Source organism: Pseudoliparis swirei, chromosome 15 (assembly GCF_029220125.1).
Source record: "Pseudoliparis swirei isolate HS2019 ecotype Mariana Trench chromosome 15, NWPU_hadal_v1, whole genome shotgun sequence".
NCBI classification, from domain to species: Eukaryota; Metazoa; Chordata; class Actinopteri; order Perciformes; family Liparidae; genus Pseudoliparis; species Pseudoliparis swirei.
In genome coordinates this window covers 23,015,413-23,031,387 of record NC_079402.1, presented here as the reverse complement: position 1 = coordinate 23,031,387, position 15,975 = coordinate 23,015,413, and the positions used below count along the sequence as shown (strand labels likewise).

Here is a 15,975-nt window from a genome sequence, read left to right as displayed (position 1 = left end):
ACACACGCCGATCCAGAAGGACAAGTCAGGTGAGCAGCGCCACGTGAAACACGTGTTGTCTCCTTTAACACGTGTTGTCTCCTTTAACATGAGCCTTCCTCGTTAACGTGTTCCAGGTATGATGCAGTGTGTGATCGCCGTCAGCGACAAGGTGTTTGAGGTCTTCCTGCACATGATGGCTGAGAAGGTGAGGGTGATGATGTCATCGTTTCACACGCACTGGACTGGCTAATGGCATTTTTTATGCCTTAAAATAAAGGAAAACTAAGCCATAAGATATGTATTGTGAGCTGGTTCATCCCTGAAGGTGTAATAGATGTTTAAGAGAGAAAGTTATATCAGATGTGTTTGTTGAATCTTCTGAGAGATCATAAAGTCATATTAAGGTTGTAAAAGATAGAAATCTACAAGGTGCTTGATGCATGTCATCATTATTTAATTGGTTGATTGAATCTGAAACTATTTTGACAAATAATAATCTGCAGTTTCTCAGATGAGACGACTTTCTGCTTTTATTTATCTCGTGAACTTTCCGACTGTTCGACTGACATTTGAAACATCTGAAACTTTGACCTGGCGTCTTGACGACATTCCTTCTCTTTCAGCCCAAAACCAAGGCCCACGAGGAGGAGCTGGAGCGCCACGCCCAGTTCCTGCTGGTCAACTTCAACCACATCCACAAGAGGATCCGCAGGGTGGCCGACAAGTACCTGTCCGGCCTGGCTGAAACGTGAGTCATAAAGAAGCTGAAGCACGAGTCATAAAGAAGCTGAAGCGTGAGTCATAAAGAAGCTGAAACGTGAGTCATAAAGAAGCTGAAGCGTGAGTCATAAAAAAGCTGAAACGTGAGTCATAAAGAAGCTGAAGCGTGAGTCATAAAGAAGCTGAAACGTGAGTCATAAAGAAGCTGAAACGTGAGTCATAAAGAAGCTGAAACGTGAGTCATAAAGAAGCTGAAGCGTGAGTCATAAAGAAGCTGAAGCGTGAGTCATAAAGAAGCTGAAGCGTGAGTCATAAAGAAGCTGAAGCGTGAGTCATAAAGAAGCTGAAACGTGAGTCATAAAGAAGCTGAAGCGTGAGTCATAAAGAAGCTGAAACGTGAGTCATAAAGAAGCTGAAGCGTGAGTCATAAAGAAGCTGAAGCGTGAGTCATAAAGAAGCTGAAACGTGAGTCATAAAGAAGCTGAAGCGTGAGTCGTAAAGAAGCTGAAGCGTGAGTCATAAAGAAGCTGAAACGTGAGTCATAAAGAAGCTGAAGCGTGAGTCATAAAGAAGCTGAAACGTGAGTCATAAAGAAGCTGAAGCGTGAATCATAAAGAAGCTGAAACGTGAGTCATAAAGAAGCTGAAACGTGAGTCATAAAGAAGCTGAAGCGTGAGTCATAAAGAAGCGCTGAAGCGTCAGTCATAAAGAAGCTGAAACGTGAGTCATAAAGAAGCTGAAACGTGAGTCATAAAGAAGCTGAAGCGTGAGTCATAAAGAAGCTGAAGCGTGAGTCATAAAGAAGCTGAAGCGTGAGTCATAAAGAAGCTGAAACGTGAGTCATAAAGAAGCTGAAGCGTGAGTCATAAAGAAGCTGAAGCGTGAGTCATAAAGAAGCTGAAACGTGAGTCATAAAGAAGCTGAAGCGTGAGTCATAAAGAAGCTGAAACGTGAATCATAAAGAAGCTGAAACTTGAGTTATAAAGAAGCTGAAACGTGAGTCATAAAGAAGCTGAAACGTGAGTCATAAAGAAGCTGAAGCGTGAGTCATAAAGAAGCTGAAACGTGAGTTGTAAAGAAGCTGAAGCGTGAGTCATAAAGAAGCTGAAACGTGAGTTGTATAGAAGCTGAAGCGTGATGCTGTGTTCATAAAGAAGCTGAAGCGTGATGCTGTGTTCATAAAGAAGCTGAAGCGTGACGCTGTGTTTATAAAGAAGCTGAAGCGTGAATCATAAAGAAGCTGAAGCGTGACGCTGTGTTTATAAAGAAGCTGAAGCGTGACCCTGTGTTCATAAAGAAGCTGAAGCGTGACGCTGTGTTCATGAAGAAGCTGAAGCGTGACCCTGTGTTCATAAAGAAGCTGAAGCGTGACGCTGTGTTCATAAAGAAGCTGAAGCGTGACGCTGTGTTCATAAAGAAGCTGAAGCGTGACGCTGTGTTCATAAAGAAGCTGAAGCGTGACCCTGTGTTCATAAAGAAGCTGAAGCGTGAGTCATAAAGAAGCTGAAGCGTGAGTCGTAAAGAAGCTGAAACGTGAGTTGTAAAGAAGCTGAAGCGTGAGTCATAAAGAAGCTAAAACGTGAGTTGTATAGAAGCTGAAGCGTGATGCTGTGTTCATAAAGAAGCTGAAGTGTGACGCTGTGTTTATAAAGAAGCTGAAGCGTGAATCATAAAGAAGCTGAAGCGTGACGCTGTATTTATAAAGAAGCTGAAGCGTGACCCTGTGTTCATAAAGAAGCTGAAGCGTGACGCTGTGTTCATAAAGAAGCTGAAGCGTGACCCTGTGTTCATAAAGAAGCTGAAGCGTGACGCTGTGTTCATAAAGAAGCTGAAGCGTGACCCTGTGTTCATAAAGAAGCTGAAGCTTGACACTGTGTTTATAAAGAAGCTGAAGCGTGACGCTGTGTTCATAAAGAAGCTGAAGCGTGACGCTGCGTCTCCTCCTCAGGTTCCCTCACCTGCTGTGGAGCGGCCGTGTGCTGAGGACCATGCTGGACATCCTGCAGACGCTGTCGCTCTCGCTCAGCGCCGTGAGTCATTGTGTCATTCACTTAAAGTCCTGGACACCCATTGGTCACCATGGTGATGAACCTGTTCATTGGTCATGAGGATGAACCTGTTCATTGGTCATGAGGATGAACCTGTTCATTGGTCATGAGGATGAACCTGTTCATTGGTCATGAGGATGAACCTGTTCATTGGTCATGAGGATGAACCTGTTCATTGGTCATGAGGATGAACCTGTTCATTGGTCACGAGGATGAACCTGTTCATTGGTCATGAGGATGAACCTGTTCATTGGTCATGAGGATGAACCTGTTCATTGGTCACGAGGATGAACCTGTTCATTGGTCACGAGGATGAACCTGTTCATTGGTCACGAGGATGAACCTGTTCATTGGTCATGAGGATGAACCTGTTCATTGGTCATGAGGATGAACCTGTTCATTGGTCATGAGGATGAACCTGTTCATTGGTCATGAGGATGAACCTGTTCATTGGTCATGAGGATGAACCTGTTCATTGGTCATGAGGATGAACCTGTTCATTGGTCATGAGGATGAACCTGTTCATTGGTCATGAGGATGAACCTGTTCATTGGTCATGAGGATGAACCTGTTCATTGGTCATGAGGATGAACCTGTTCATTGGTCATGAGGATGAACCTGTTCATTGGTCATGAGGATGAACCTGTTCATTGGTCATGTGATGAACCTGTTCATTGGTCATGAGGATGAACCTGTTCATTGGTCATGAGGATGAACCTGTTCATTGGTCATGTGATGAACCTGTTCATTGGTCATGAGGATGAACCTGTTCATTGGTCACCATGGTGATGAACCCTGTTCATTGGTCATGTGATGAACCTGTTCATTGGTCATGTGATGAACCTGTTCATTGGTCATGTGATGAACCTGTTCATTGGTCATGAGGATGAACCTGTTCATTGGTCATGAGGATGAACCTGCTCATTGGTCACCATGGTGATGAACCCTGTTCATTGGTCATGAGGATGAACCTGTTCATTGGTCACCATGGTGATGAACCTGTTCATTGGTCATGTGATGAACCTGTTCACTGGTCATGAGGATGAACCTGTTCATTGGTCATGTGATGAACCTGTTCATTGGTCATGAGGATGAACCTGTTCATTGGTCATGTGATGAACCTGTTCATTGGTCATGAGGATGAACCTGTTCATTGGTCATGAGGATGAACCTGTTCATTGGTCATGAGGATGAACCTGTTCATTGGTCATGTGGATGAACCTGTTCATTGGTCATGAGGATGAACCTGTTCATTGGTCACCATGGTGATGAACCCTGTTCATTGGTCATGAGGATGAACCTGTTCATTGGTCACCATGGTGATGAACCTGTTCATTGGTCATGAGGATGAACCTGTTCATTGGTCATGAGGATGAACCTGTTCATTGGTCATGAGGATGAACCTGTTCATTGGTCACCATGTGGATGAACCTGTTCATTGGTCATGTGGATGAACCTGTTCATTGGTCATGAGGATGAACCTGTTCATTGGTCATGAGGATGAACCTGTTCATTGGTCATGAGGATGAACCTGTTCATTGGTCATGAGGATGAACCTGTTCATTGGTCACCATGGTGATGAACCTGTTCATTGGTCATGTGGATGAACCTGTTCATTGGTCATGAGGATGAACCTGTTCATTGGTCATGGTGATGAACCTGTTCATTGGTCATGTGGATGAACCTGTTCATTGGTCATGAGGATGAACCTGTTCATTGGTCATGAGGATGAACCTGTTCATTGGTCATGTGGATGAACCTGTTCATTGGTCATGAGGATGAACCTGTTCATTGGTCATGTGGATGAACCTGTTCATTGGTCATGAGGATGAACCTGTTCATTGGTCATGTGGATGAACCTGTTCATTGGTCATGTGGATGAACCCTGCTCTCTGTACTAACGATGTTTCTGCTCCAGGACATTCATAAAGACCCGCCGTACTACGACATCCCCGACACGCCGCACAGGATCACCGTCCCCGATACGTACGAAGCTCGAGAGGTGAGGCCGCTTCCCGAGGAACCAGTCCTCCTGCTGCTGGGTCCAAACAGAACCCAGTCCTCCTGCTGCTGGGTCCAAACAGAACCCAGTCCTCCTGCTGCTGGGTCCAAACAGAACCCGGTCCTCCTGCTGCTGGGTCCAAACAGAACCCGGTCCTCCTGCTGCTGGGTCCAAACCGATTTCATAAAACAACATAAAATCTTTTCCTTTCAGAGCATCGTGAAGGATTTTGCCGCCCGCTGTGGGGAGATCCTGAAGGAGGCGATGAAGTGGGCGCCGTCCGTCACCAAGTCCCACCTCCAGGTAACGCGGCGTGAACAAAGCCTCACGTGGTGAATGAAGGTAACGGCGTGACCTTGAACGCGACCTCTAAAACTCGGTGGTGCCGGTTCTGTTCCAGGAGTATCTGAACAAGCATCAGAACTGGGTGTCGGGCCTCTCCCAGCACACCGGCCTGGCCATGGCCACCGAGAGCATCCTGCACTTCGCCGGCTACAACCGGCAGAGCACCACCCTGGGGGTGAGTCACCGAGCACTGCATTCAGTATTCATTAGTGTCAATGAAGTATTAATTAGTTTCAGTAAAGTATTCATGAGTTTCCGCCTGTAGTCCACTCAGCTGACCGAGAGGCCCACCTGTGTGAAGAAGGACTACTCTAACTTCATGGCCTCCCTCAACCTCAGGAACAGATACGCCGGAGAGGTAGAACCACCTCATCTGGGTCTCTGATGTCACATCCACACTTATGTACTTCATATCCACACTTATGTACTTTCATTCACACTTATGTACTTTACATTCACACTTATGTACTTCACATCCACACTTATGTACTTCACATCCACACTTATCTACTTCACATCCACACTTATGTACTTCACATCCACACTTATGTACTTTACATCCACACTTATGTACTTTACATTCACACTTTTGTACTTTACATTCACACTTATGTACTTCACATCCACACTTATGTACTTCATATCCACACTTCTATTCACACTTATGTACCTCATATCCACACTTCTATTCACACTTATGTACTTCACATCCACACTTATGTACTTCATATCCACACTTATGTACTTTACATTCACACTTATGTACTTCACATCCACACTTATGTACTTCATATCCACACTTATGTACTTTACATTCACACTTATGTACTTCACATACACACTTATGTACTTTACATTCACACTTATGTACTTCACATCCACACTTATGTACTTTACATTCACACTTTTGTACTTTACATTCACACTTATGTACTTCATATCCACACTTCTATTCACACTTATGTACCTCATATCCACACTTCTATTCACACTTATGTACTTCACATCCACACTTATGTACTTTACATTCACACTTATGTACTTCATATCCACACTTCTATTCACACTTATGTACCTCATATCCACACTTCTATTCACACTTATGTACTTCACATCCACACTTATCTACTTCACATCCACACTTATGTACTTTACATTCACACTTATGTACTTCACATCCACACTTATCTACTTCACATCCACACATATGTACTTCACATCCACACTTATCTACTTCACATCCACACATATGTACTTCATATCCACACTTCTATTCACTTACGGACCTTCTCTTTCCCCCTGCAGGTGTCGGGTATGATCCACTTCGCCCAGGCGGTCAAAGGTCACTCCGACCTGAGCCGGCTGTTGATCCGGCAGATGGGCGAGGCTCTGGACGCCGCGCAGCCCGAGGCCTTCACCGAGGCCATGTTCAAACTGGCCGCCTTGCTCATCAGCTCCAAAGGTCTCGCTTTCCTTAACTCATATGATTGAGCTTTTATTTTGAAGGGGCCATAGATAACCGCATAATGACAGCAGAGGCTTACAGGGAACCAATCTCAATATGTTAACTCGTGTGATTGAGCTTTTATTTTGAAGGCGCCATAGATAACCGCATAATGACAGCAGAGGCTTACAGGGAACCAATCTCAATATGTTAACTCGTGTGATTGAGCTTTTATTTTGAAGGCGCCATAGGCTTAACGCCGACAGTGCCATGATAATATATGTGAATATGCCTTGAGCGATCTTCAGAACGACGTCTTGTCTTTTAAATTCCTCTGGGCTTCTTCTTCGGTGGTGTCTCCAGAGTGCGACCCCCAGCTCCTGCACCACCTCTGCTGGTCTCCTCTCAAGATGTTCACGGCTCACGGCATGGAGACCTCCATCGCCTGCTGGGAGTGGCTGCTGGCGGCGCGCGTCGGCGTGGAAGTGCCGGTGCGTGCTTTTATTTTGAAATCATTTAAAATCTCCTCCCATTTGTCACCGACCACTTTAAAAAAAGGTCTTCTCCTCCTCTTAGTTCATGCGAGAGATGGCGGGCGCCTGGCAGATGACCGTGGAGCTGAAGATGGGCTTGTTCTCCGACGCCAAGGTGGAGGCCGACCCCCTGGCGGCGTCGGAGGAGAGCCAGCCAATCCCCTGCCCTCCGGACGTCACGCCGCACCACATCTGGATCGAGGTCGGTCCGCCCGTTCCTCATCCGTCGGCTCCCCCTCCGTCGTTTCCTCTCTCACGCCCTCGTCTCCTCTCCTCTAGTTCCTCGTCCAGCGGTTTGAGATCGCCAAATACTCCAGCGCCGACCAAGTGGAGATTTTCGGCAGTTTGCTGCAGCGCTCGCTGTCGCTCCACGTGGGCGGGGCCAAGAGTGGCCTGAACCGCCACGTCGCCGCAATCGGCCCTCGCTTCAGGTCCGTGACCTACGCTGAGAACACGGATCCTTCTACTTCCTGTCGATCTTCTTCATGATGAAGCTCTCTGTGCTCCAGGCTGCTGACCCTGGGTCTGTCTCTGCTGCACTCCGACGTCCTCACCAACTCCACCATCAGGAACGTTCTGCGGGAGAAGATCTACTCCACGGCCTTCGACTACTTCAGGTACCGACTCCGGTCGTTCACACGCTGCCCTTTTATTTCTTCAATCATTTGGAAAGCTGTGTTCAAAGTCCATGTTCGAGGGGAGGACTTCATACTTCTTTCTTTTTTCAAAACAACCCAAAGAAAATATGATTAGAAAGTAGAATTAGTACTTGTTGACACATTACAATAAGATGGTTTATAATCAAAATAAAAAATAAAGGTTATGTTCATAATGTAAAATGTTATTTTGGGCTTCCAAGCTGTTCAAAATCTAGTTTAATTGATTTGCATGTAAAAGATATGCATTGGGAATCAACAGCAAACTCAATAAAATAAATAAATAAAATTAATTTGAATTAAATAAACTCGCTCATAAAGCTCGCTGTGCTGTTTAAGAAATAAAATACAGAAATTGATTAATATCCTCAAATATGGTTCAATTAAAGGCAACGTAGATAAGAAACGCTCCTCCAAAGTTCCTAATGCAATAAAATCACATAATAATAATAATAATAAACCCAGTCGAGATGATTTAACCCTTCGCCCTCTCCCTCCAGCGCTCCTCTAAAGTTTCCCACCCAGGGCGACAAGTCTCTCCGCGAGGACATCAGCATCATCATCCGTTTCTACGCCAGCATCCTGTCGGACAAGAAGTACCTGGCGGCGTGCCACCTGGTGCCCCCCGGTGAGCTTGGCACTACCCCGGCCCCGAGCTTGCTCGCTGCTGGGATATTCGGATCGCTTATCGTGTCCAGCACTTCTCCGATTTCTCTCTTAAGTAAGCGTAAAGCGGCGGCAGCTGCAGCGGCATGCTCGTCATAACGCATGGCAAGTCTACCCGCTGGTCCTCACCATGCTCATAGATATATATATGTATAATATATGTTTATATCTATATGATGAACACAGCTTTTTATTTTCTCATAGATCTTTTCTTATTCCCCCCTTTTCATTCCTCTTTCTCTGACTTCTTTCTTCCTCCTCAGACCTTTTGATTTTTTACAACCGATCTGTTTTCTATCCTTGATGTTCAGTCGTGTGTTTGTATGAGGTACTTGTACATCGTCAGTACTACTACAGTACGTGAAGCAAAGTACTGCTGTGGACACATTTTAAACACCGAAAAGAGTCAATGTCAGTTTAAGTGGACATTATATTTATAATATTTTCACCTCTTTACCTTCCTGACTGGACTCCATTGATACAAACTTTGGTTTAACCACTCAGAGCTCAGGAGCTGCTGGAGTTAGTTTGTTATTGTGCAACTTTTTTTAATGGGAGTCTCCAAAATATCATTAATAAAGCAACAGATGAAGGCAGATACATCTCATCCTATGAGTTAAATGACTGCTCTGCTCCGTCTGCAGTACGACCTCACACAACTCTAACTCCTAAACATCCAAAACCATCCGTGAAAGGATCTGTGAGGAAAAGCACAAGTTTGTCATCCGCGTAAAGATGCATGTTCATCATGTTAGCCCCCCCCCCTCCTCTCGCCCTTGCCAAAGGAAGACACTACAAGTTTAAAAAAATGAAAGTTCTTCCTCTTCCCTTCATTGCCGACGACCCCGAGAAAAGAAACGTTCTCATTCTCATCAAAGCGCTGCAGGTAGACGAGTCCTCTGACCGCTGATCCTGGATCAGATTGATCCACTTCAAAATAACACCTGACCCAGGATCAGCGGTTCAGACGACGTCTCCCTCCGTGTACGTCCTGCTTCTCAAATGCATGAGCATCGCCCCCGCCGCAGCTCATCTGCTCACCGCCCGCCTCGTGGATGATCTCCTGTATTGTTCCTCTCGCTCGCGGTCGTCCCCTCGGGGTCGGCCGCCTGTTTCTCTGTCGGCCGCCTGACTGTGTCCGTGTGTGAACCAGACAACCAGGACCCGTCCCTCAACAGCCTGGCGGTGATGAACGCCACCGACCTCCGGGGCAACGCCGACTCCAGCGCTCGCTCCCAGCAGAGCAGCCAGGGCTGGATCAACACGTACCCGCTGTCCAGCGGCATGTCCACCGCCTCCAAGAAGTCAGGTACAGCCGGACCACCGCGAGGAGTTCAAGGTCGCACGGCTTTATTAAGACTAGAAACGTCTCTTTGCTCATAGTGATGTCGTTGTGGGATTTATTTTGAGGGGCATCTTCAAATGCTTCATATCCAAATAAAACTACGCAAATAGGATGTCTTTTTTTCTAAATTAAATAATAAGTAAACAATTCTGAATTTGACAAAATGTTTTTTCAACATAAATAACACTAACTGAACTGAACGAGTTGTTTTACATGGAGGAATGACATCATCGCCAGCTTACATGACGTCATGTTCGCTGGAGATGACGTCATGTACGCTGGAGATGACGTCATGTACGCTGGAGATGACGTCATGTACGCTGGAGATGAAGTCATGTACGCTGGAGATGACATCATGTTCGCTGAAGATGACATGTCTGCTGGAGATGATGTCATGTTCGCTGGAGATGACGTCATGTACGCTGGAGATGATGTCATGTACGCTGGAGATGACGTCATGTACGCTGGAGATGACATCATGTTCGCTGAAGATGACATGTCTGCTGGAGATGATGTCATGTTCGCTGGAGATGACGTCATGTACGCTGGAGATGACGTCATGTACGCTGGAGATGAAGTCATGTACGCTGGAGATGACATGTCTGCTGGCGATGACATCATGTCTGCTGGAGATGATGTCATGTTCGCTGGAGATGATGTCATGTACACTGGAGATGACGTCATGTACGCTGGAGATGAAGTCATGTACGCTGGAGATGACATCATGTTCGCTGGAGATGACGTCATGTACGCTGGAGATGACATGTCTGCTGGCGATGACATCATGTCTGCTGGAGATGATGTCATGTTCGCTGGAGATGACGTCATGTACGCTGGAGATGACATCATGTTCGCTGGAGATGACGTCATGTACGCTGGAGATGACATGTCTGCTGGATGACGTCATGTCCGCTGGAGATGACGTCATGTTCGCTGGAGATGACGTCATGTTCGCTGGAGATGACGTCATGTTCGCTGGAGATGACGTCATGTCTGCTGGAGATGACGTCATGTCTGCTGGAGATGACGTCATGTTCGCTGGAGATGACGTCATGTTCGCTGGAGATGACGTCATGTCTGCTGGAGATGACGTCATGTTCGCTGGAGATGACGTCATGTTCGCTGGAGATGACGTCATGTCTGCTGGAGATGACGTCATGTTCGCTGGAGATGACGTCATGTTCGCTGGAGATGACGTCATGTCTGCTGGAGATGACGTCATGTCTGCTGGAGATGACGTCATGTCTGCTGGAGATGACGTCATGTCTGCTGGAGATGACGTCATGTCTGCTGGAGATGACGTCATGTCTGCTGGAGATGACGTCATGTTCGCTGGAGATGACGTCATGTCTGCTGGAGATGACGTCATGTTCGCTGGAGATGACGTCATGTTCGCTGGAGATGACGTCATGTTCGCTGGAGATGACGTCATGTTCGCTGGAGATGACGTCATGTTCGCTGGAGATGACGTCATGTTCGCTGGAGATGACGTCATGTTCGCTGGAGATGACGTCATGTCTGCTGGAGATGACGTCATGTTCGCTGGAGATGACGTCATGTTCGCTGGAGATGACGTCATGTTCGCTGGAGATGACGTCATGTTCGCTGGAGATGACGTCATGTACGCTGGAGATGACGTCATGTTCGCTGGAGATGACGTCATGTTCGCTGGAGATGACGTCATGTCTGCTGGAGATGACGTCATGTTCGCTGGAGATGACGTCATGTTCGCTGGAGATGACGTCATGTTCGCTGGAGATGACGTCATGTCTGCTGGAGATGACGTCATGTTCGCTGGAGATGACGTCATGTACGCTGGAGATGACGTCATGTCTGCTGGAGATGACATCATGTCTGCTGGAGATGACGTCATGTCTGCTGGAGATGACGTCATGTTCGCTGGAGATGACGTCATGTCTGCTGGCGATGATTAATTTAGTTATTAAAGCGGTTTAGAAAACAAACAAACGCGTGAATAGATTATTGGACAAATACCTTAGAGTCTGGAATCATTTAAATTTAGGGAGTAAAATATACCTCTACAATTGTACATAAAATGTACATGAAGTGCTGTCCGATCCGTATTCATGTTGTTTTCTAGCCTCGTTAGCGGAAAACGTTTTACAAGTACCATCCAGCAAAATCCCAGAGGGGTTCTGGGTTCTGGGTTCAGGGTTCAGGGTTCTGGGTTCTGGGTCTTGAGGGGGGCGTCTGGATCTGAAGACGTTGCACAATGCTTTTGACTGTCTGTCCATCTTGTCGTCTCAGGGACGTCCAAGAAGACTAACAGAGGGACGCAGCTCCACAAGTACTACATGAAACGCAGGACTCTGCTGCTGGCCTTACTGGTGAGGACGACGATGACGATGATGATGACGAAGATGATGATGATGAGTGTCTGGTTTTAACTCTCCGCCCCCTCCAGGCCAGCGAGATCGAGCGGCTGACCACGTGGTACAACCCGCTGTCCACCCAGGAGCTGCTCATCGTCACGGAGCAGTCGGTGGAGACCAGCATCGCCAACTGGAGGTCCAAGTACATCAGCCTGACGGAGAAGCAGTGGAAGGACAACGTCAACCTGGCCTGGGGCATCGCGCCCTACCTGGCCATGCAGCTGCCCACCAGGTCGCCGCTCTTAAAGGGACAGTGCGCCAATTCTGAACCAGCATTTAAAAAGCAGCTTTCTCTTTCTACTCATTCTGTTTCTACACAATGCAGATGGAGATACGGAAGCATTCATCTATATATAATGTTTATATATAGTGTTATACTATTTGTAGAATTATATTTCTGTAGGATTGTAGAACAGCCACAGAAAAATCCTGCCTGTTGATTGGTCTATTCTGATCTCCTCGGTCTCCAGGTTTAAGAACGACGCCATTGTTGCCGAAGTGACTCGGCTGGTGAGGCTGGACCCCGGAGCCGTGAGCGACGTACCGGAGGCCGTCAAGGTGTGTGTGTGTGTGTGTGTCTGTGTGTGTGCGTGTGTGTTCACCTCTCCCTCATGTCTCCTCTAGTTCCTGGTCACGTGGCACACCATCGACGCCGACTCCCCCGAGCTGAGCCACATCCTGTGCTGGGCTCCGGCCGACCCCCCCACCGGCCTGTCGTACTTCAGCAGCATGTACCCTCCTCACCCGCTCACCGCGCAGTACGGCGTCAAGGTGCTGCGCTCCTTCCCCCCCGTAAGTCACACACACGCGGTGGACTTTATTAAAGCCCCGCCCCTCGTTCACGCTTTCCCTTTTCCTCTCGGCAGGACGCCATCTTGTTCTACATCCCTCAGATTGTTCAGGCGCTGCGTTATGACAAGGTAAACACCAGGGGGCGCCGTTGGGCCTATTTTCTGTGATGACATTAAATTAAACTATTGTTTCTCACATGGACACGTTACTTAAAACTCTAACATGCTACATATGTGCATGCGTTCTGGTTTGTGTGTTTTCTCCCCCTTCAAATTACAATCCAATAGCCGATCATCATACTTAAAGATATAATTCGCGGGCACTAGGACCTGGGGAGGCTGCCTAGTAACGTCTCTCAAAGACAGCCAGGATTACAGCCAATGAGGTTAGCTCAAAGGAACTTGTAAGTCCAGGTAGTTACAGAATGTGGCTATATATATATATATATACTATTTACTTGAGGCAAATGAAAGGGAAGAGTTAGAAACTGTCTCCAGTGAGCGAGAGTGTGACCGAGCGAATTCAAATACAAAAAATAACTATCGACATCTCTCTATTCTTTGCATTAATGTATATTATTAGTATATTTTGTTCCTTTGAATAGTATCTTTATCTCAGTGATAGTGTCCAAATGAGCATAAAATATGAAATGATGTCTCTAACAATGTATATCCGGGGCCCCCTTGGGGCTTAGCCCCCCCTTCTTTAAATCCTACTAACGCCCCTGGTAAACACAAACCCGCGAGAGCTTAAAGCCACGCTGGTTTCTGAACTCTGACCTCGTCCTCTCTGGCTCAGATGGGCTACGTGAGGGAGTACATCCTGTGGGCGGCCCAGAAGTCTCAGCTGCTCGCCCACCAGTTCATCTGGAACATGAAGACCAACATCTTCATGGACGAGGAGGGCCACCAGAAGGACCGTGAGTGGAGACGCCGCCGCAGCGCCGCACGACATTTACCACATGTTGAGGATTTTTACAAAGATGGACAATTTGTTTTAGACTCTTTAGAAGAAAAGAAAATCTACATTTGAGTAAATAATAAAATAGAAAATACACACGGTGCTCGTACTTTGAATTGAGCTCAAACTTCATGACCTTTGGTCTTTTTTACAGAACCAGGTTGAGATAACTAAAGAGAGTAAAAAATATATATTTATTTAATTTGTTATATATATTATATATATATATTATATCTATAAATATAATTCATAGATATATTATATTCATAATATATATATATGTACTTTTTATATATAAATAAATATATTATATATAATGTATTTATATATATATAATATTTATATATAATTTATATATAAATATATTATATATAATAATATACATATTATATATATAATATATTCATATATATATAATATATATTTATAGGATTAATATATGTGAAATCACAGTGGATCAAAAATACTTCAAATATTACCAAATAATCAAATAAATCTGAAATTTAACGTCATTTCTAAAGAAATGTTCTTTGAATTTGTGTTTAAAATCTGACTTCGTCCAATATTTTTTTTTCATTAAGTTGATGGAACGACAATATTTGTAGATCATAAATATAGACGCGTGTTTTTATTCTTTCGAGCTGTTTGTTTCTCTGTGTTGAATCTTTTCCTATTAATGTGAAGCGGTGTCGTCTCATTGGGCGCCACTGAGTGGTCACATGACTTCCTGGTTGTTGTATGCAGCCGACATCGGGGAGCTGCTGGAGCAGATGGTGGAGGAGATCACGGGCTCGCTGTCGGGTCCAGCCAAAGACTTCTACCAGAGGGAGTTTGACTTCTTCAACAAGATCACCAACGTGTCCGCCATCCTCAAGTAAACACGCCGCCCACCACTCGCTCATCGGGGGGGGGTTCTTTTGGGTTAAACGTAAACGCCATGTTTTGTCTTCCAGGCCGGTTCCAAAGGGAGAGGAGAGGAGGAGGGCGTGTCTTAAAGCGCTGTCGGACATCAAAGTTCAGCCAGGTGACAAGTCCACAGCCGGTCTGCATGGTTACTGTGCTGCTGTGGAACTAATAAATACACACATATATATATATATATATATATTTTTTTTCCTTCTTCATACATATATATATATAGATAAATATATGTATTTATATTTATATATTTATATATACATAGGATACATATATATATATATAGGATATATATTTATTTATTTTCTTCACATATATATATATATATATATTTATAAATGAATATATATAGTTATATATAAATAGGATATATATATATTGGATATATATATATTTTAATTCTTTTTCATATATGTATTTATATATTATATATATATATATACATGTAATAATTCTGGAATAGAAACATGCACTGTCGGTGTGTCATTGTGAGTGTCGTTGTCTTCCAGGCTGTTACCTGCCCAGTAACCCTGAAGCCATCGTGCTGGACATCGACTACAAGTCTGGGACCCCCATGCAGAGGTAAGAGAGGGCCAACATACAGACAGACATATATTCATGATGCCTATATTCACCATTTTACCCGATATAACTGGGTGATTAATCGTCCTCCGCAGCGCCGCCAAGGCGCCCTACCTGGCCAAGTTCAAGGTGAAGCGCTGCGGCGTGAGCGAGCTGGAGAAGGAGGGGCTCCGCTGCCCGGCCGACTCCCTGGACGACGGGGACGAGAACCCGGACGAGTCGCGCAGGATCTGCTGGCAGGCGGCCATCTTTAAAGTGGGAGACGACTGCAGACAGGTACGCAGCTCGCCGGGACGGTCCAGACTTCATTTGTGACCTCTTTGAAAACATTGTTATTTCTTTCATCCAGGACATGCTCGCTCTGCAGATCATCGGCCTCTTCAAGAATATCTTCCAGCTGGTCGGCCTGGACCTGTTCGTCTTCCCCTACAGGGTGGTGGCCACGGCGCCGGGGGTAAGACTTCCTGTCCCGTGACTCCACATCTGGTTGTATAGAAGTCTCTGCTTCATGTGTTAGAGCTGCATTCTCTCTCCTGACCACCAGGGGGCGACTCCTCTGGTTGTATAGAAGTCTGACCTTGTTGTTGTC

The 15,975-nt window shown here is 45.7% G+C and overlaps 1 protein-coding gene across 1 annotated transcript in view; it reads left to right on the top strand.

Annotated features, from left to right (window-relative positions):
* pi4kaa (phosphatidylinositol 4-kinase, catalytic, alpha a) overlaps positions 1-15,975 on the top strand; it is a 40,361-nt gene that overhangs the window by 20,669 nt on the left and 3,717 nt on the right. Inside the window, exons 23-48 of the mRNA XM_056431934.1 lie at positions 1-29; positions 117-187; positions 606-730; positions 2,651-2,732; positions 4,669-4,752; positions 4,966-5,055; positions 5,153-5,272; positions 5,363-5,455; positions 6,403-6,559; positions 6,905-7,032; positions 7,118-7,276; positions 7,354-7,505; positions 7,584-7,691; positions 8,231-8,358; positions 9,550-9,705; positions 12,010-12,089; positions 12,167-12,366; positions 12,605-12,692; positions 12,759-12,926; positions 13,001-13,054; positions 13,725-13,845; positions 14,631-14,760; positions 14,840-14,910; positions 15,314-15,386; positions 15,482-15,662; positions 15,736-15,840. The exon at positions 1-29 is cut by the window's left edge and continues 9 nt beyond it. Of these exons, the coding sequence (XP_056287909.1) occupies positions 1-29; positions 117-187; positions 606-730; positions 2,651-2,732; positions 4,669-4,752; positions 4,966-5,055; positions 5,153-5,272; positions 5,363-5,455; positions 6,403-6,559; positions 6,905-7,032; positions 7,118-7,276; positions 7,354-7,505; positions 7,584-7,691; positions 8,231-8,358; positions 9,550-9,705; positions 12,010-12,089; positions 12,167-12,366; positions 12,605-12,692; positions 12,759-12,926; positions 13,001-13,054; positions 13,725-13,845; positions 14,631-14,760; positions 14,840-14,910; positions 15,314-15,386; positions 15,482-15,662; positions 15,736-15,840 (2,953 nt within the window). The remainder of the gene's footprint in view (positions 30-116; positions 188-605; positions 731-2,650; positions 2,733-4,668; positions 4,753-4,965; positions 5,056-5,152; positions 5,273-5,362; positions 5,456-6,402; positions 6,560-6,904; positions 7,033-7,117; positions 7,277-7,353; positions 7,506-7,583; positions 7,692-8,230; positions 8,359-9,549; positions 9,706-12,009; positions 12,090-12,166; positions 12,367-12,604; positions 12,693-12,758; positions 12,927-13,000; positions 13,055-13,724; positions 13,846-14,630; positions 14,761-14,839; positions 14,911-15,313; positions 15,387-15,481; positions 15,663-15,735; positions 15,841-15,975) is intronic.